Genomic DNA, 21237 nt, shown 5'->3' with positions numbered 1-21237 from the left:
TTTAATAATCTGTATTCTTTTTAATTTACCAGAAACTTCAAAATAAATTCTCACCCTGTACTGAAATCTGTTTCAGGGTCTCAACGCCACCAGCTGGTGAGGCGTGTTACGTCAATTTTTGAACGCTAAGCCTGCCCACTAGAATATTTACTGAAAGTATTATGGAAACACAACTTGTATCGTACCGAGTGGAACCATGCTGTACCGGTACTAAAGGTACTAATGGAAAAGGGGCATTAGAGGTGGAAGTATGCACTTGAAAGAAGATGAATGAAAGTCAGCCATAGTAAGACAGAGTACATGTGTGTGAATGAGAGGGAGGAGGTGGAACAGTGAGGCTACAAGGAGCAGAGGTCACAAAGGTGCAGGACTTCAGGGACTTGGGGTCCACTGTCCAGGAAAATGGGGAGTGTGGTAAAGAGGTGAAAAAGAGAGTCCAGGCAGGATGGAGTGGATGGAGAGAAGATTTGTGACAAAAATAAAGTGGCAGCAAAGGTCAAAGGAAAAGTTTACAAGACAGTTGTGAGACCAGCTATGTTGTATGGTCTGGAGACAGAGACGTGGACAAAAAGACCGGAGAAAGAACTGGAAATGGCAGAAGTGAAGGTGTTGAGTGACAAGGATGGATAAGATTTGGAATGAAATCATCAGAGGTACAGCACAAGCTAGAGTTGCATTCAAACCCAAAAAATCCGAACCGACCCGGCACCAGCCCACAGTCATAATTTCCAAACCCCACCTGACCCAACATATTAACAGTAAATACAGGTCTGAACCCGGAACCACCCCCCCACCCGACATTTTTAATTACTTATTTACGGTCGGGGACGTGTGGTTGAATTAAAGGGACAGAAGATCGGAGCTGAGGGGGTGTTTGTCTATTCACGGCCGTAAAAGTGCATTAACCCTTGTTTCTGCCTGCATTCTGATTTATTCACACGGACCCTGCTCTCACACGTCTGCTTTGGATCTCACCTGTTTGGGTCGTTGGCTGCGCACATCTGCTGAGTGCAGCGGCTGAACGTCCATTTGAGTGATGGAACGCTGCCTGGCAGTACAGACCCATCTGAAGCTTAACTGAACTTTTTACCTCTTTCGAGGCCGGTCAGCTCACGGTGAAATGGCTGCTGGTGATTGTATGGCAGGCCATGTCATCACATAATTGGATCGCGGCTGATCCTGACCTAATTAAAAGCCTGACACGCCAATCCAGCACAATAATAGCCCAGCACGAATTCGGGTGGTGCTGGGCTTAGGGCTCGGGTTAGAAATGACAGCTCTAGCAGAGGCTGAACAACTGGGAGATAAAGAGAGGCCAGATTGAGATGGCTTGGACATGTCCAGAGGAGGGACAGTGGGTATACTGGTAGAAGGATGTTAGAAATGCAGCTGCCAGGAAAAAGACAAAGAGGAGAAATGTGGATGCAGAACATGGAGGTAGTTGGAGTGAGGACAGAAGATGCAGAGGACAGAGTGAGATGGAGGAGGATGACTTGCTGTGGAGACTCCTGATAAGGGAAAAGCTGAAAGAAGAAGAAGAAGAAGTGCTTGAGCAACCTTTATTTATACAGGTAAATCCCATTGAGCCTCGAGGACTCATTTACAAGAGAGACCTGAATACAATACTGTAATAATATTCAGAAGATACTTAGTACTAAAAAAAACTGAAACAAAATCATAGAACAAAACTGAGTCATGTATTCGGAGCATAAAATTGTTAACACAAAATGAATGTTTTTATTTTTGCTTTTTAAATCTTTTCCTGTCGACTCCTGTCCTCCTCGGATGAATCACTCATCTCTCTACCGTCTCTACTGCCAGCAGCAGGTGGATAAGTCATAACGTCATTAGTTCTTCTGTGGTGTCCCTATACCCTATGATCAAATCGACTTCTTTAGTCTGACAAAACCGTGAAGCTGTTCACCTGCACAGCCAGTCGATCTTGAAGACTCCTCCCAGCATCTTGGCGTTCATACCAGCAGGAAGAACCCAGTGGATCGGAGAACCACCGTGATAGGACTCCGACGCCAAACGAGCAAAACCTGACGAGTAAACAGGCGAGACACAACAGGCCTTAAAGAAGTGAAGAGAAACAAGGACTGCAGCTGCAGGGTTGAACGATGAAGAAAGAAGATGTACGAACCTTGAAACTTTCCACTTTCCCTCACGGAGAAGATAAGAATTACACTCTGAGCCGACCGGAACGCAGCATTCAACTTCTTCTCGTTTACTGGCAGCGTGGACCAAACGCCCTGCACACCACAGACAAGTGGAAGAAAGAACTTCAGCAACAGCACCGGGGAATCGCAAAAACACAGCAACTAGAATAAAGAATAGGAACGAAAGGAGAACACAAAAGGGAATAAAGGAAACAAGAAGAACGACAAGAGGAAACAGGAACGACAAAACCAACAAAATCGACAGAAGAATGAGAAAACAAGAACGACAAGAAGAAACATTGACAAGAAAGAAGAACGACAAAGCAAAACCACAAAAACGACAGAAAATTACAACAACAGCACAACACAACGAGAAAACAACAAGGACAGGAGGGAACAACAAGAACAATAAAAGAGTGAATAGAGGAAACCCCAAGAACGACAAAACAAAATCAAGTGAACATAACAAGAACGAGAAAAACAAGAAGAACGACAAGAGGAAACAACAAAAATGAAAGGAGACAAACTAAGGATGAGTCTGGAGCCCAACGGGGGACCGGGTCGGGGCTCGGGTTCTTTACCTTTGCTTTAGCCAGAGAAACGTTCTCGTGGTTGTTGCTCTTTATGAGGAAGAATCGAGCATCTCGCAGGATGTAACGCAGCTTAATGGCGGGATCTGCAACCACATGAGATGTTCCTGTTTTTAGATTAGAACCACAAGACTGGTTCTGTAAAGGTTCTGTGAAACAACATTAAGAGCTTTCTGAGTTTTCTTACTCTCCATCCGTTTTCGAACAGCTCGAACCGATGATGACAACTTCTCCCGCTTCTTCTCTGATCCTTTAAATAATAAAAAGCATAGGACTGCTTTAAGAATAAAGTTCAGCTAGTCTGAAAAAGAGTGCCTGTTGCCATGGTTACCTGAGGCCTCGGAGGCGGAGCCTGAGTGTACTGAATCACCATCATCAGAGAAACTAATGGAGGAGGCAGAGCGTGAATCCCCAGCTTCACTCCGAGTGTCGTAGTCGTTTCCCTCACCGCCACGACGCTCATCGTATTCTTCCTCCTCTTCCTCGTCCTTTTCTCCTTCCTCTTCTTCTTCCTCCTCCATTCCTTCCTCCTCATCCTCTTCTTCCTGATCCTCCTCCTCCTCTTCCTCAACGTGGGACGCAGCAGGGGACGAACTGCACGACCCCTGCTCCGAGGCATACTCGGCCTCTTCTTCTGATTGGTTGTCATTATTGTGGGGGGGGGGGCTTGCCCGCCGTTCACCATGCCGCAGTTTCTAAAGACAAACAGGAAATAGGTGTGATTGGCAAAGAACCACAGCAGCCACGAAGCATGTATGTTACTGAAAGCAGCAATACCCGACTCAGACTCTCCAGGCTCCGATGAGACTCCCTGCGCCGTGTGTCCTCACCCCCACGGCTCCGGGGCGCCTCTCGGGCTCCACGCCGACCCTTTCGATCATCATAGTATTCATGGCGGTAGGTGGAAACAGGGCGGCCTCTAGGGCTGGACGTCTTTTTAGAGGACGACCCTAGACTCCTTTTTATGGAAGATGATGATCTGGAGGTGGCCTGGCCTGATGAAGAGCGGAGCCTCTTTAGATCCTGGCTGTGTGAGCGCTCACGCTTCCTCTTTGTTCCTAAGAAATGAACAACAGAGTTTAATATCTAAAACAAATGTAATATTGATTAGTACCTTTGTGGTACTGACTGCAGTACCAATGTAGTTTTTAGTATAGTACCTCTGTAGTACTGACTGCAGTACCAATGTAGTTTTTACTAGGGATGGGTGATATGGACCAAAATTAATATTTTGATATTTTAAGATGAATTGTGATATACAATATATATATAACAATATTTTTTCTTTCCATAAAGTAATAACAAAGATATATTTCAGTCAAAGCATTAGTCCCAATTGTCACACAGCACCTTTATTAAAAACAGCGTGTATACTGTACAAAACGTCTTTTTTCATGCGTAACAAAATAAAAAACACAGCTGTGCATTTAAAATTTAAACATACCGCTGTAGGGGAACACCAAACAAACATCATTCATGTGTTCTTGTGTTTGAAACTGTTAAAAGTAAGATTCATCTAGAACAAACAGACATTGTTTTACAAATATTCAACTCAGCTCACGAACTTCTTAGTTGACACTAATGTAAATGTAATTAAAAAAACTGTCACTGTGTAAACTTCACTGCCAATAAGAACTCGTTTCCCATGAAACGGACCGATCGTTTTAATGAGAGTTTTGGTTCAACTGACCTTGGGAGTTTTGGAAACATCTGAACTCGCTACTTTGATATCTTCCTTTATCGAAAAAGAGTACTTCTCCCAGAATGGTTCCCATGAAGATCACACCATAAGAACCCTTTGTTTAATTAATGAATGTAAACATACCTAAAGATTTATCTGCATATACATCTAGCTCAGCTTTATAATTGCAATAGTCTTCAGCTGCAGCGGGGGAGGAGCAGGTATGTATTCAGTGACAGAGAGGAGGCGTGAAGGCTCAGACTGGGCTCAGACTGGGAGAAAAAACTGATGGATTTTCAAATATAATGATAACTCTAAGACTATATAATTTTATATCGACACAGTCTCATTTTATATCACGTTTGAAATTATCTCGATGTTTTTAAAATATCGAGATATCACCCAGCCCTACTGAGCGCCCAAAACGGACCCGCGCCATGTTTTAATGGAGACGTTGCTGCACTCCCTGACTGAGCTACAGGTGATACAGATCATTTGGAGCTCTTTCAGAGTTTCTAGTAGAAATGTTGTCGCTCACCGACCAGTTTAGCTTCTCCGACATATTAGCTTCTAGCCAGGCAGAAATATGTGGGTTTGACAGGTCACACGTGCGCAGTCAGGTCAGTTTTTCACGATCTGAATACAATTATCAGATTAAGTGTTTACATGCGCACCGTTCGGATTGTGAATCGGCATAAACCACTCCTCTCATTCGGATTACAAATTCATTCGGCTCGAGCTGAATCAACAAAAAAAAATCATCTGAATGGGACGTTTACAAGACGCATTATTATTCCGAATGACCTTTTAATCCGATTACTTATGTCCATGTAAACATAGCTTATGAGAAGGTGTTATTTATAAGCCTGAGTATGTTGCAGCTCCTCGCACTAAAAAAGTATTTTGGATAAAAGACGAAACGTTTCAACAAAGAATCCGTCCAGAGCACCTGACTACCTTGTAAGATTTATTTACCTGGATTAAAGTGCATGCTCTGTAGTACTGACTAGTACTTTAGTAGTTCAGAATACAGTACTCCTCTAGGTCTGAGTGTAGTATCACTGTAGTTCTGACTGTAGTGCCATTATAGTAATGGCTTTAGTACCACTGTTGTACTCGTTACATTAGAAACATCTGGTCTAAAAATGATGAAGAAAAACTGGTCCATGCATTTGTCACGTCCAAGTTGGACTAGGGCTGGACGATATGGCCAAAACTTATATCACAATATATTCCTTAATTTCCGTTGATGATATAATTCCGGTATCGATATAAACAATATAAAAGCCTCAGAAAAATTGTACAAACTGTACAAATAAATTAATTCACCTTTTATTTGTATTTAGCCTTCAAATAAATTTGAAATCACCATCAACCTAACAACCCATGTAGCAACCATGTGCATTTGCTGCATGCGTTTCTCTTTTGATACAACTGGGGGAGTTGTTTCAGGGACACGTTGGCTCAAACTTTCATTGTGCATCTTCTGACACTCAGCATATTCTTTCGAGTGGAAACTCTTCAGATGGAACAAGTTAGATGTGTTCCCACCTCTAATTGGGAACGACCGTCACATTTTGCAGCACATTGAAACCTGCAGATAGCCAAACCACTTCCACACCGCCAAATTAGTCTTTCCTCTCATCGATTAAGTCATCTGCTTTCTCTTCGCTTGTGAACGCTTGTTCAGTCACATTCTGACGGTCATGGGCACTCATTTTGAAGCGAAAACTTACATTGGAGCTTAGCCTAGCCTACTACCACGGACTCTTTCGAGCTGTGGTGTACGTCACCACACACTTACGTAGTTGTGTCGTGGCTTTTTCTGTTCGGGTTGAAACTGAAGCGGCTGCTTCAACCGGAACAGAAAACAAACCATGCGTCAGTGAAACGCTGTAATCATAGCGTAATGTCTATTGAAACATTAAAAATGTGCTTAAAACTCATATTACCATTACTGAATGAAAGTATATCGTGATATATAGATATAAATTATTGTCCAGCCCTAGGTTGGACTATTAGAATGGTTTATTATCTGGGTGTCCAAATACTTCTTTAAAAAGTCTTCAGTTGATCCAAAATGCTGCTGCCAGACTCTTGATGAGAGTTCACAGGAGAGATCATATTTTTCCAGGTTAGCCATTGGCTCCACTGACTTCGTCAAATTCAGAATTGAATTCAAAATCTTACTTCTAACCTACAAAGCTCTCAACAACCGAGCTTCATCTTATATTACAGACCTTATTGTTCCACATTTTCCTAAAAGAGCACTTTGCTCTCAGACTGCAGGTTTACTTTTGGTTCCTAGAGTTTCCAAAAGCAGAATGGGAGGCAGATCTTTCAGTTATCAGGCTCCTCTCTTATGAACCAACTTCCAGTTTTTATCAGTGAGGCTGACACCTTGTCTACTTATAAGATTAGGCTCAAGTCTTTCCTTTTTTTATAAATCCTATAGATGGGGTTGGCTTGGGTTTCCTGGGATATCCCTTAGTTATGCTGCTATAGGCTTAGACTGCTGGAAGACAAACTGACCTAATTTCCTCTCTCTGCTGCTGTCTTTAATTGCTCTGTTCTACCAGTTTGTATTTGTAATTATTTGTATCTTAACATGCGTTTTTTTGTCTTTCCTCCTAACCACCTTATTTCTAAAGCCACGTTTCGGACTATGGAGCTGCCAATAACCAGAGTCTGCATCTCAGCGGGTGTGTCACTGAGCTGAACTGAGGGTTTAGCCTTAGCACTACGCTTACTCCGGACTGCCACCTAGTCGGCCTGGGGTCCCTGCTTCTCGGAGTCTGGTGGAGGACCGCTAATCAGTGGTTCCGTGTTGTCTAAGGGGACCTGGCTAGCTACTGGTTTTTCAACAGTGTGGAGTCAAGCTTCCAGTTCAGACAGCCTCTCCTCTAAAGCGATCATAAGACTACATTTATTACATATATCATTACTGCTAAAGGAGGCAGAGGAGTAGCTAAAAATCTGACACACGGAGCAAGTGAAAACAGGAAGCCGGGGGAGAAGAAGCTAACGCTAGCAAAAGCTAGCAGATCCCAAATACACCAACAACTGAGATGCTGAAAGATGAAAGGCGTTTAAAGCACAGTCCAACAGTAGAAAAACAAATGTACTGATGGTGTTTGTGTACTAGAATGAAAAACTGTACAGATCCTTCTCAAAAAATTAGCATATTGTGATAAAGGTCATTATTTTCCATAATGTAATGATAAAAATGAAACTTTCATATATTTCAGATTCATTGCACACCAACTGAAATATTTCAGGTCTTTAATTGTTTTAATACTGATGATTATGGCATACAGCTCATGAAAACCCAAAATGCCTGTCTCAAAAAATTAGCATATCATGAAAAGGTTCTCTAAACAAGCTATTAACCTAACCATCTGAATCAATGACGTAACTCTAAACACCTGCAAAAGATTCCTGAGGCTTTTAAAAACTCCCAGCCTTGTTCATTACTCAAAACCGCAATCATGGGTAAGACTGCCGACCTGACTGCTGTCCAGAAGGCCATCATTGACACCCTCAAGCAAGAGGGTAAGACACAGAAAGAAATTGCTGAACGAATAGGCTGTTCCCAGAGTGCTGTATCAAGGCACCTCAGTGGGAAGTCTGTGGGAAGGGAAAAGTGTGGCAGAAAACGCTGCACAACGAGAAGAGGTGACCGGACCCTGAGGAGGATTGTGGAGAAGGGCCGATTCCAGACCTTGGGGGACCTGCGGAAGCAGTGGACTGAGTCTGGAGTAGAAACATCCAGAGCCACCGTGCACAGGCGTGTGCAGGAAATGGGCTACAGGTGCCGCATTCCCCAGGTCAAGCCACTTTTGAACCAGAAACAGCGGCAGAAGCGCCTGACCTGGGCTACAGAGAAGCAGCACTGGACTGTTGCTCAGTGGTCCAAAGTACTTTTTTCGGATGAAAGCAAATTTTGCATGTCATTCGGAAATCAAGGTGCCAGAGTCTGGAGGAACACTGGGGAGAAGGAAATGCCAAAATGCCAGAAGTCCAGTGTGAAGCACCCACAGTCAGTGATGGTCTGGGGTGTCATGTCAGCTGCTGGTTTTGGTCCACTGTGTTTTATCAAGGGCAGGGTCAATGCAGCTAGCTATCAGGAGATTTTGGAGCACTTCATGCTTCCATCTGCTGAAAAGCTTTATGGAGATGAAGATTTCATTTTTCAGCACGACCTGGCACCTGCTCACAGTGCCAAAACCACTGGTAAATGGTTTACTGACCATGGTACTACTGTGCTCAATTGGCCTGCCAACTCTCCTGACCTGAACCCCATAGAGAACCTGTGGGATATTGTGAAGAGAAAGTTGAGAGACGCAAGACCCAACACTCTGGATGAGCTTAAGGCCGCTATCGAAGCATCCTGGGCCTCCATAACACCTCAGCAGTGCCACAGGCTGATTGCCTCCATGCCACGCCGCATTGAAGCAGTCATTCATGCAAAAGGATTCCTGACCAAGTATTGAGTGCATAACTGAACATGATTATTTGAAGGTTGGCGTTTTTTGTATTAAAAACACTTGTCTTTCATTGGTGGGATGAAATATGCTAATTTTTTGGGACAGGCATTTTGGGTTTTCATGAGCTGTATGCCATAATCATCAGTATTAAAACAATTAAAGACCTGAAATATTTCAGTTGGTGTGCAATGAATCTGAAATATATGAAAGTTTCATTTTTATCATTACATTATGGAAAATAATGACCTTTATCACAATATGCCAATTTTTTTAGAAGGACCTGTACAAAAGATAAGTTAAATCCAGAACGCAAAAGACTCCTCGAGCAAGCAAATTACTCAAGCTACAGGCAGAGAAAACAATAAGTGACAATAGGTCTTACCCCGAACGTCCAACGTCAGGAAGGAGGGGGTTTGATTAGAGAGGAGCTCCGCGACCTTTACAACTTGAATATCGCTGCATGACCCAAGTGAGCGTAATCCACTACGTGGTGGGATAACATATTTACACCATGAAATTAGCATATCATGACATAATTTATTTTCCTGGGGCAAGTTTTTTTTACCGGTATTATCATGAATGATAGGATATGGCCCAGCCCTATTAACAGCGCACTGCAAAAGTCTAGGCAAGACGAAACAAAAGCATGATTTAACATTTCCAATTATGGACGAGCGATAGTACAGCCAAGCTTGGCAATATTTTCCAGATGGTAGAAACGGGAACGAACTAGAGACTTTACTTGATTTTCCTGAGTAAAACCTGAGTCAAAGATTATCCCAAGGTTTCTAACTGAAGATTTAGCAAAATAACCAAGAGGCCTAAGGATCTGCTTTATCATTACAGTTGTTTTTTCTGGTCTCAGATGTTGGCTTCTCTGATCACACTGTTGGCTGGGTCTCAAATTATCTCTCAGGTCGGAGGCAATGTGTTCGACATAACGATACTTCATCTAGCTACCTAATGGTCACCAATGGTGTGCCACAAGGCTCAGTTTTAGGTCCCACTCTTTTTACAATTTATATAACTAACGTAGGTTTAAACATTCCTGATGCGTCCTTGCATCTGTATGCCAATGACACTATTGTTTATTGCCAAGCTAACACAGTTGCCAAGTATTTCCAGCTTCTAGTCTGCTTTTGACATAATTTAGTCAGCTTGTTCCATCTCAAGCTGGTGCTAAATGTTGACAAAACGAAAGGGATATTTTCTAACAGAAAGTCAGTGCTAGTAACTCTTCCTCATGTCTCATCCATGCATGGTGTTCCTATTGAGTTTGCAGATTCTTACAAATACTTGGGAATTTTGGCTGATGCACATCTCTCTTTAAATTACATGAAAACTTGATAAAGAAACTGAAATTAAAATTGGGTTTCTTTTTCAGAAATAGATCTGAATGTCACAAAACGCCTTGTAACAGCTACCTTCTTACCGGCCATTGACTATGGTGACATTATTTACATGAATGCCCCTGCCAGCTCCTTGCAGATGTTGTCCAACACAGCACACTAAGATTCATAACTGGTTGTAACTACTGTACCATCAATGTATCCTGTACTCCTTGGTCAGTTGGTCATCATCATCTACACGTAGTCTCTCCCACTGGTTCATTTTCCATCTATAAATCCCTCCTTGGTCTGCTACCTTCTTATAGCTCCTCCCACACGTCATGCCGTCAGTGCAGTTACAACATGCACTCTCAGGCCATCATTGCCTGCAGCGTTCCCTCAGTGCGGACTGAACTTGGAAAAAAGGCCTTTTCCTACTCAGCACCTGCAACACCTTGCTGAAGTTGTCCTCCTTGATTTCTTTAAGGGGTTTCAAACATTTGATAATGTCAATAGAAAAATCAAAGCAAATATGTTCTTGTTTTTAGTATTTCACTGTTTTACGACACCCTGATGTATTGTTTTGTATACTACTCTTATTTTAACGGCATTTTACTGTAGTTTGTTGTTGTTCTTGTCTACGGTTTTGTTGTCTGTACTTTCTATGTTCTGTCTGGAACAGGTCCCTCTTGCAAACGAGTCCCCGTGGCTCAATGAGGCTAGCCTGTCTAAATAAAGATTGACTGAAAAAAAAAAAGACTGACCCGAGTACAGCTCCTCAGACTGAAGAAGTCTTTCGGATGAAAGACGAAACATTTCTACAATTTTTTTGTTTTTGACCCATTCAGAGGACCAGACTTAAATTTTTTTAGACGGATGTAAGCTTGTTGTTCCATGACTCTGAGCCATCTGCTGTATCCTCGTAGTACCATAGACTGAACTGTGAGGAGTATTCTGTGTAGTACTATCCAACAGTATTGTGTGCAGTACCAGTACCTTTCTTGTCACTGATGTCGCGCTTAGTCTCAGGGTTGTAGAGTTCATCATCCTGATCTGGAGCTTCAGTAAGTAAATCCTCCAAAACGTTGAGTTCTCCATCTGAAACAGTACGTAAAATGGTAACCTGAAAGCCCAAGCTCTATCCAGCACCTGGCAGAAGATTCCTCAGAATCTGGTTTCATCTCAAAAAGTCTGAAGAAAAGCTTAAACTGTGTGAAGAAAATTAACAAATTAAATGAAATTATTCATGGTTTAAAGCACATTGTCATCTACTCTGCAGAACACATTTTTGGACTCTGAGAGGTTCTGATTTCAAGAAAAAAACATCAGTGTATTCAAAGAAGAAAAATATTATTAATAATAAATAGATAAATACAAATACAAAATATCTGACTTGGCACAGCCAGCTAACCTTAACAGAATGACCTTAAACACAAACGTGGCTAAAACTCAGAAAATATATGCAACTATTATGCCACCAGTTAGGTATAAATATACTAGGTTAGTACAGTAGTTTTAATTGTAAATACCGGTATTTAGGGCTGGGTGATATGGACTAAAATTAATATCTCGTTATTTACAAGCTAAATCGCAATATACAATATAGCAATATTTTTTCTTTCCATAATGTAATACCAAAAATATATTATGGAGTCAAAGCTTTGTCCCAGTTGTCACACAGGCACATATAGTAAACAACTGTAACTGTACAAAATAAATGTCTAAAAAATAAACTATTTATATATTAAATAGGTTTTTTTTTTAGACATTTATTTACATACATTAAATAATAATCCTCTTCAGCTAAGAGCAGCTGTGGCTGAGTGGTCAGAGCAGTCGTCCTCCAATTCAAGAGTTGGGGGTTCAGTTCCACCAGTAGTCACATGCTGAACTGTCCCTGGGCAAGACACTGAACCCCTCATTGTCTCTGATGTGTGTCCCATCGGTGCATGAATGTGATAAAGCTCTGATTATTCTTTGTAGAGATCTAGTACAGTGCTGTATGAATGGGTAAATGAGGGCACAGATTGTGTTGTAAAGAGCTTTGAGTGTCTTGATAAGATAGAAAGGTTCTACATAAGTACAGTCCATTCAGCTGTGCTGCCTTCACCTTAGTAAGCATGTGTGAACTGCAGCTGCAGGTCTGACAGACTTCAGCCTCCTTCCCTGAAACAAACCACGGTATGAAACTCATTTAGCCGTGCTGTGCCTTGAGAGGAACAAATGAGAGCGTGACATTAATAAATCAGCAGCTTCCAAAAAAAGTTAAAAAACAAAACTGGACTTTATTTGTAACTGAAGACTAGGGATGCACGATAGTATCGGCATGGTATTGGCCAATATTAGTGTTAAATTTCAATATCGCACATCGGCCATTCCATTAAAATAACTTGCCGATATAAAAGGTGCTGTTTTTGCCTGCAGTGGCAGCACAACATGATGACATCACGTGTGCCTACCCGATCTCACGGCAGAGAGGAAAATTCAAAATGTCGGTGGTGTGGAAGTGTTATTTTTCATTGGTGAGGATGTCTGATTCTGAAGATTTATGGACTACGTTAAGTCTCGCTACATTGTCCCCAGTCGGAGAGATTTTTCCGAGGTTACCCGAGATACAAGTCGTCGTTTCCGACGTCAATGAGAAGCTAATAGCTGATAGCACGACTTGTTGGGTGAGTTTTACCACAGACATTTGGACGCCATGTTAGCGCCGTTAGCATGATTAGTTTTATGGCACAATGTATAGACAAAAACTTTGAACTTGAAAAGGCTGTCCTTAATACACAGGAGTGCAGAGGATCTCGCACTGCAGCAAGAAACCCGGAACAAGCCTCCACAAGTGAGACGGCATTGCAGGTGACTAATGCTAATTAACATTTAACACTTTTCATTTAATGTTAAATGTTAAAGTGCTATGCATATCATGGCTGTTATGTCACCAGCTCTTACAGCTGTTGCACAACCCACTGAGCAAGGAGACGTCTAAATGACGTATTTTTAAAGTCGTTTTTGCACGTCTAATTTGGGTCCCTCCCAGGTGCAGACTGTTACGACAGACGACTTCTTTTTCCGACGTCTACTGGACGGTCAATATAGACGTATTTTCTACATCAAAATTTAACTTATTTTATTCACTTCAGATAATAATATAATTAGTAAGTGCTTCGTGTTGTCTTCATTGTACGTTCCCATGCAGTGTTTAACACATTCACCCTCAGATGAATGTTGGAATGACGGGGGTTCAATCCCAGGACCTTCAGGTTGAAAGTCAGCTGCTCTGCCGCTGCGCCACCTCTGCGCGGCAAACAAAGCTAAAGAAACAGTATATTTGACCATCTATTGTGCAACAGGAAACCACGCACTACAGATACTAGGTTTACAATTAAATCATCACTCTTTAAATGTCACTAGAAACAGATGGACGAAGTTTTACAAATAAATCACACCTTAAATTTTTTCCTTTATCCTCTTTACTGGATTAACAGAAATAGCTTTGAGAGAAAATAGCAACAGTTGGTTTATGAATGAAGGCGTGCAAATTTATAATCATAAAAGAGTAACTGTGCACAGTTACTCTTTTATGATTATAAATTATGATTGTAAATTTTATGGTTATAAAAATCATGATTCACTAAGGCACACTTGCACCTGTCTTGGATGTCTATACGACCTCCAAGTCCGACGTTCAAACATTCGACTTTATATCGACGTACAAGTGAGGTCTTGGTTAGACGTCCAGAGTGGACTTTGTTTGCACGTCCTGGAGACGTCCAGAATTGGTCTAGATCGACGGACTCAATATAAACGTGATCTGCACATCCATTTTACGTCTAATTTTTAGTGGGAATTTTTGTAACAAATAAGCCTAAATAAGAGGGCTATGTTCTGACAAAGGAAAATATATAAAATATCAGTGTCTGCATCGGTTATTGGCCAAATAAGGTACCACATTATAATAAGGCTCCCCTCATAGACGCTAATAAATGGTTTATAGATATGTTATTAATTCCTCTATAAACACTTTGTAAGTCATTAATAACTGCTTATTATGCATTAATTAAGGGTGACAGAGAGACAAAACAGTTTCTTGCCAAAATCTGTTAATCTATATATTTCATCTAGAGTTGTTATATTAAACATTTCAGACCAAGTTAACACAATAAGTATTTGTAAACCTTTTTTTTTTTTTAGTATATAATAATAGTTGTAGATACTTATAATGCAGTGATAAAGTACAGTATTAAAGACTAAAGAAATAGGTTTACAAATGATTATTGTGCTTACAAGGTATCCTGATGCATGCTCAATAATCCAGGTAGAAAAATCTAAAAAAGTTAAATCTGGTCCTCTGGACATTCAAAAAAACAAAACAAAGCAAATCAACAAAAAAAATGTAGAAACGTTTCGTCTCTCATCCGAGAGACTTCCTCAGTCTGAGGTGCTGTATTCAGCTCAGTCTCTTAAATAGCACCTTCTCAGGGTGGATCAACCAGTTTTGCTGCTGACAACCAAAACCAGCTGATCACATGCTCAAGAAGGACCATCAGCCTAACAATGGATCATTAGCACCCTGATGGCTGTTTACAATTCACAGAGGGCTGAGTTATACTAGCAATCACAGCATTGTAAGAGGGGGACAGTTGAACCCGGAGGCCTCCACCCCTGTTTAATGATGGACGGTTTCTTTTCACAAAGATGGCCTCCTTTACTCCTCTCTCAAACCATCGTTCCTCTCTGTCCAGGATGTGAACATCTTCATCCCTGAAAGAGTGACCGCTGGCCTGGAGATGAGTGTAGACCGCAGAATCCTGGCCTGATGATGTTGATCTTCTGTGCTGGGCCATCCTTTTGGCCAGTGGCTGTTTTGTTTCCCCGATGTAAGACTGGGGTTAATTTCCTTTTCTGTCGTGGCTACCAGTCTCTGTTGATAAGGCCAAGTGAAGCTCTTTGATCAAGACCCTTCTTCAGGAGTCTCAAAGTCTGATGACTCAACATAGAAGGTGAATTACACAGAAGGGGGTCCAGAATCGTGCAACATGTGAGGGTGGTCCCAGCTGTAGATTAACACACACAGAGAAGGTTAACTATTGCCCCTTTTGCACCGCCCCTAATAAGCCCCAATTCTGGGCAGCCCGCCACAGAAAGAACCCTTCTGCACCAGCCCTTTAGCTTGTATTTTTAGCTGATTTGAGGCTGATTCAGGACCTCTTTTTGTCCCTGCGTCTCTGGTGGGACCAAGCGAGCTGAGCTGAGTCCGGACCAAAGCGTGAATGCAGGACTCTGACTGGTCAGAGGGAGGAGTCACTGGATCTCAGAAACTTTTCACTGAGCCGCCATTTGCAATTTCTCTGGATGCGGAGCAGCGGCTGGATCTATTTTTAAGATTTTAAAAACAATAATGACAACGCCGTGTTTAATTCTGAAGTCCAGGCGTTTTTTGTGTTTGGTGATGATTATAAAGTTCAAGCGAGCGGAGTCACCGCAGAGGATCATACGAGCTGCCGAGACGTTGAAGTCCGTGAGGCCGAGACTCGAGACCCGGACTCGCCTGTTCACAAAGGCCGGATTCGAGCCCTGGCAGGCAGGAGGACCGGGATGGAGGGACAGGGGGTGTTTTTTTTTTACATTTTATGTATAAAATATATATATTTTTTTTTTTTATCAGTGAAGATTAAAAATAAATAAACGGTGCCGGCTTTATCATGAAATCCTGTTTTCCCTTTGACTTTATTATATAATCTGTTAATTAAAGTTAATTAAACTGAAAAATTATAAAAAGACAATATTATTGGATCTCAGGAATATTTCCCTCAAACATGTTTAAAGAAGAGACACAATCTTTGGATCAACATTATTCTAACCCACAGATGTACAAATCACAAAACAAGAATTACACTTTAAATTAAAGCTTTAAATCAAAGCTAAACTTTAATTCAAAGCTAAAAATAATCTGTATACAAGAAAAAAATAATCTGTATACAAGAAACAAAACCACAATGAGTGCAAATAAATCAAATGATGAAGAAAAATATAGAATTTTAAATATAGATATCCTGATCCATGCTCAATAATCCAGGTAGAAAAATCTAAAAAAGTTAAATCTGGTCCTCTGGATGTTCAAAAACAAACAAACAAAAACAAAAATGTATAAACGTTTCTCCTTTCATCCAAAAGACTTCTTCAGTCTGAGGTGCTGTATTCAGCTCAGTCTGATATAAATAGCTATAAGCTGAATGTCCAGAGGACCAGACTTCACTTTTTTAGATTTAAATATAAATGTTTTGTAGAATCTGGTTCATCAGATTTAATTCAGTTCACTTTATTTATACAGCACCAAGTCACAACAGAAGTCGTGTCAGGGCACTGAACAGAAATATTCATATATAAAAATAATAATTTAATATTATTTATCTGAGGAGCAGACTCATCGCAGAACTCTCATTAGCAGGACTTGGATTCTGGACACGCCTCCAGAATCGGTCCTAAAGTGCAGGTGCAAATCCAGGCTGAGCTGAGCCAGGCTGGTTAGGGGCAGTGCAAAAGGGGCAAAATAAACTTCCTGTGTCAGAGCAGGATAACAATCAATCAACCTTTATTTATACAGGTAAATCCCATTGAGCCTCGAGGACTCATTTACAAGAGAGACCTGAAAATAACAGTATCTGTCCCAGATTATCAAGAAAGGAGGCGATTCGATTCAGATTTTTGATGTCAAGATTTGATAGATTTTATTTTTTTTTTTAATTCAGAAACAATTTTCGATTCAGAAACCATTTTTCTATTGAAATGATCATAAATTTTGTTTCAATTATATAACTGACAAGACGAAAAGATTAAACAGCAATGTAAACAAATAGAACATTTATTTAAAACAATAATTTTAGGTTCCTTACTATATCAAATCTTTTTAATTTATACCAAAATCAGGAAAAAATATAGGAGTACATACGGTGAGGAAAATAAAATAAGTATTTGAACCCCGAATGATTGAACACCGACGAAGAATGATGAGTGCATCCCAAAACACCATCCCTACTGTGAAGCATGGGGGTGGAAGCATCATGCTTTGAGGGTGTTTTTCTGCACATGGGACAGGACGACTGCACTGTATTAAGGAGAGAATGACCGGGGCCATGTATTGTGAGGTTTTGGGAACAACCTCCTTCCCTCAGTTAGAGCATTGAAGATGGATCATGGCTGGGTCTTCCAACATGACAATGACCGAAGCACAGCCAGGAGAACCAAGGAGTGGCTCTGTGGGTATGTTTACATGGACATAAGTAACTGGATCAAGTGGCCGGTCGGAATAAAAGTGTGTCATGTAAACACTCCGTTCGGGTTATTTTTTGTGTATTCGGCGCGATCCGATATAATTTGTGATCAGAACGAAACAGGTGGTTTACGCCGATCCAAAACCCGATCGGTGCGCATGTAAACGCTTGATCTGTTCGTTTTTATCTGATGGTGAAAAACTGACCTGACTGCGCATGTGCGACTTTGCCATTTCCGCCTGGCTAACGCTAATAATATTAGCATGTCAGGGGAGCAAAACTGGTCAGTGAGCGACACAACATTTCTACTAGAAACTTTTAAAGAGCTCAAAATGATCTGTATTACCTGTAGCTCAGTCAGGGAGTGCAATAACGTCTCCACCTTCATTAAAACCTGTCGCGGGTCCATTTTGGGTGCTCAGGTTTGTTTACGTTCACCCCGGAAGTAGAACTTCTTCTTCGGTGGTTTTTTTAAGGAGAGTTTACCACTCTGCGCATGTCAGTACTGCTGTTCAGAACAAAGCCCGCTGCATGTAAACGCTCATCATGAACAGATTGTGCCCATGTAAACAATACATTTGAATTATTCAAACAGAACACATTTCAATCCGGTCAAAGAATTCTGCGCATGTAAACATAGCTTGTAAGAAGCATATCAAGGTTCTGGAGTGGCCTAGTCAGTCTCCAGACCTAAACCTTATAGAAAATCTTTGGAGGGAGCTCAAACTGTGTGTTTCTCAGCAACAGCCCAGAAACCTGTCTGATCTAGAGAAGATCTGTGGAGGAATGGACCAGAATCTCTGCTGCACTGTGTGCACACCTGGTGACAAACTACAGGAAACATTTGACCGCTGGAACTGCAAACAAACACTACTGTACCAAATATTAACACTGATTTTCACAGGTGTTCAAATACTTATTTGCAGCAATAACACACAAATTAATTATTTTTAAAAATCTTACATTGTGATTTCCGGATGGGTTTTTTTTAGATTATGCCTCTCACAGTGCACATGCACCTAAGATGAACATTTCAGACCCTCCATGATTTCTAAGTGGGAGAACTTGCAAAGTCACAGGGTGTTCAAATACTTATTTTTCCTCACTGTATCTCCCATGTTTACTTGAGCTAAACGTCACCCGCCCACCTCCTGGAGAAGCAGGAAGCGGGGGGAGAACGTGAATGAGGAGCTGTGCACTTGTATTCCAGGAAGGAGAGGGAGGCAACCGCGTGGGAGAAAGACAGCAGGCGGATTTTCAAGTATAACACTACAGTGTATCGTTTATATTGATATAGTCTAATCTTATATTGCAAAAAAAAAAATCTATATTTATAAATATTGAGATATCGCCCATGCAGTCTGAGGAAAGGCCTGAGAATGAGGGATTGGAGGATGAGAAGAGTGTAAGTGTATGATAGTGTAGTAGAACATATTGATGAGATATATTCATACTGTTAAAACGGATTCTTTCATTTTTCTGGACTGTATAATGTACGTGCATTGAATCTAATAAAATGTGGACGTGAGACGTTAATTATCTTTGACTCACCACGACAGTGGGTCATTTATTAACAGAATCAAGTTTAACACATCACACATTTACATTAATTGGCAAAAATTGAGAATAACAACAGCTATTAATCAGTTTACAGGAAGTGAACAATACGGCGATTGTTTTCTCACTTCCATCAGAACGACAAACGTTATTAATCACAGCAGACGTCAACCACACGGCGGTGATTGAAAAACTTTGCTTCAGACATTTCTAAAAATATCTGGATTAATTTGCTAGCAGATAGAAGAATTTGAAGATGGAAAGATGAAGTTTATCTACAGAGAGATGTGTGAGGGAATTTGTCTGTTTTAACCAGAACCGACACGCTCCTTCTTTTCCAGCTTGGGCCAACGGTACGCTTAGTTGAGATCGACTCTTTTACCTTGCAGATGATAGTTTCAGCGTTGGTGTAGAGCTCTCCTTTCAACTCTTTCAGCGTCTCCGTGAGAACAGCTAAAACCTCTGGAGTCGTGAGGTTATCCAAAACAGAAGTTCATAATTCCCAAATCGTCTCTGGTTCAGCTTGATTCTCTTTCAGCAGCATCCTGAATTCCAGCCTTCATGAACTCTGGAACTGCAAACTCTCTGTTCAGCTTAGTGGCAGCTGTATTGAGCATGCTGCATTCCAGCATTCTGCATTCTGGAACTCCAAACTCTCTGGTTGAACTAGGAAGTGCCAACATTTAAAGGGCTCTACTTCCGGTTCATTTGAGAGCTTCTGATTGGTCGATGGACCAAAACAGAGGTGTGTTTTGTGATGTAAGGTGTTATGAAAAGTCAAGGAAAAAGATTAAGATTGTTTAAGAACAGACAGAAAGATATTATGAAGAAACCAGACTTCGTGGAGTCACCTCTTCCAGTATCTTGCTGTAAAAGTTAAACATGACATTTCTTTTCAGTAAACTTTCAGTTGACCGAAACTTGAACTTCGACACACTTACAACTTCGCTCATTGAAGACAGAAAATCAAGAAATGCATATTAACCTGATTTCTTCTTTGAATGAGGATTAAGAATCATTATTACTGTTTCACAGTTAATTAAAATGATTAGTTCACTTCAACATGTAAACATTGTTTGAACTAACACAATTTGATTATCAAAACATTTGTAAAATAGTAATGATCATAGAGAATTGTCTTTTTCCACTTGATTAATTCAAGAAAGAAAGTCTCAGGATGGGTCAACCTGTATTTCTGGATGCAAATCAATGAAATAACAAGTTCTGTCCCAATGGTCCTTAGGTCAAGGTTTTGACCTTAGGTCTAGTTCACTACAATAGTGATGTTCCTTCTAACACCGAAGCTTCAAAGCATGCTTCAGACTCGACAGGGTAGTTATGGTGAAGCATTGGGCCGGAGCGTGCTTCATGTGACGTCACCGATGACGTGGGAACCAATTCACTGCTTCATTCAGACCGAGTCAGCTGACTGCTTCGAGTTGACAGGCGGAGTTTTAAACATTTGGTACGATTCAGTGTATTTAAGATGCTCAAGCCCCGGTTCACATCCCCGTTCTTCACGTATTATACGTTACAAACAGCTCTTGTTTTTTATATTCAGACAGCGGTTCATTTGAGCCGGATCCCGTCAGAACAAGATCCTGGAACTCTATAATTTTGACCGCTCGGATCCGCCAACTCCGCCCCTAAAAGTCCAAAGTCATTGCGCATTTTTATTTTGATTATTTATTAAAAGTACAACGAGTGGATGTTCTGGCCGCGCCACGCTCCTACCAGCAGAGACACGGACTGCATGTCCTGTGGGGAGCGTCTTCATCCTCCTCCAGCTGTGCGCCCTGAGCCAGTTGTTTTACGCACAGCGTCTCCACACAGCTCTGCAGGACGCAAACACAACTGCTGTGTCAGAACTCCTGCTTACATTACAGTGCATAACATTTCAGACATAACAAATAAGCTTACAGTTAAAAAAAAAAACAAAAAAAAAACTAGTGAAATGTTTGATGTGTATTACAAAACGTATCAAAACAACGGCACTAATTAGTCAAAGCGATCAAAATGTTGAAAAGACAATTTATCTAAAATAAATGGATGGATGGCAGTGAGACTGGAGCAGAACACACAGGACTGAATTCAGCTGAGAAGAGTTCAGGTCGGCAGTGTGTGTGTGTGTGTGTGTGTGTGTGTGTGTGTGTGTGTGTGTGTG

The 21237-nt window shown here is 41.1% G+C and overlaps 1 protein-coding gene across 1 annotated transcript in view; it reads right to left on the bottom strand.

Annotated features, from left to right (window-relative positions):
- Positions 1-21237, bottom strand: part of ythdc1 (YTH domain containing 1) — a gene marked incomplete in the record, with an annotated part of 37460 nt that overhangs the window by 12768 nt on the left and 3455 nt on the right. The window contains 7 exon segments of the mRNA XM_037692113.1: positions 1925-2042; positions 2144-2252; positions 2741-2835; positions 2937-2999; positions 3081-3444; positions 3527-3807; positions 11242-11343. Coding sequence (XP_037548041.1) covers positions 1925-2042; positions 2144-2252; positions 2741-2835; positions 2937-2999; positions 3081-3444; positions 3527-3807; positions 11242-11343 — 1132 coding nt within the window.

This window comes from Nematolebias whitei, chromosome 18 (assembly GCF_014905685.2).
Source record: "Nematolebias whitei isolate Nwh7 chromosome 18, NemWhi1, whole genome shotgun sequence".
Lineage (NCBI taxonomy): Eukaryota > Metazoa > Chordata > Actinopteri > Cyprinodontiformes > Rivulidae > Nematolebias > Nematolebias whitei.
Note: the sequence above shows the minus strand (reverse complement) of the source record. Positions and strands in the feature narration are given on the sequence as shown.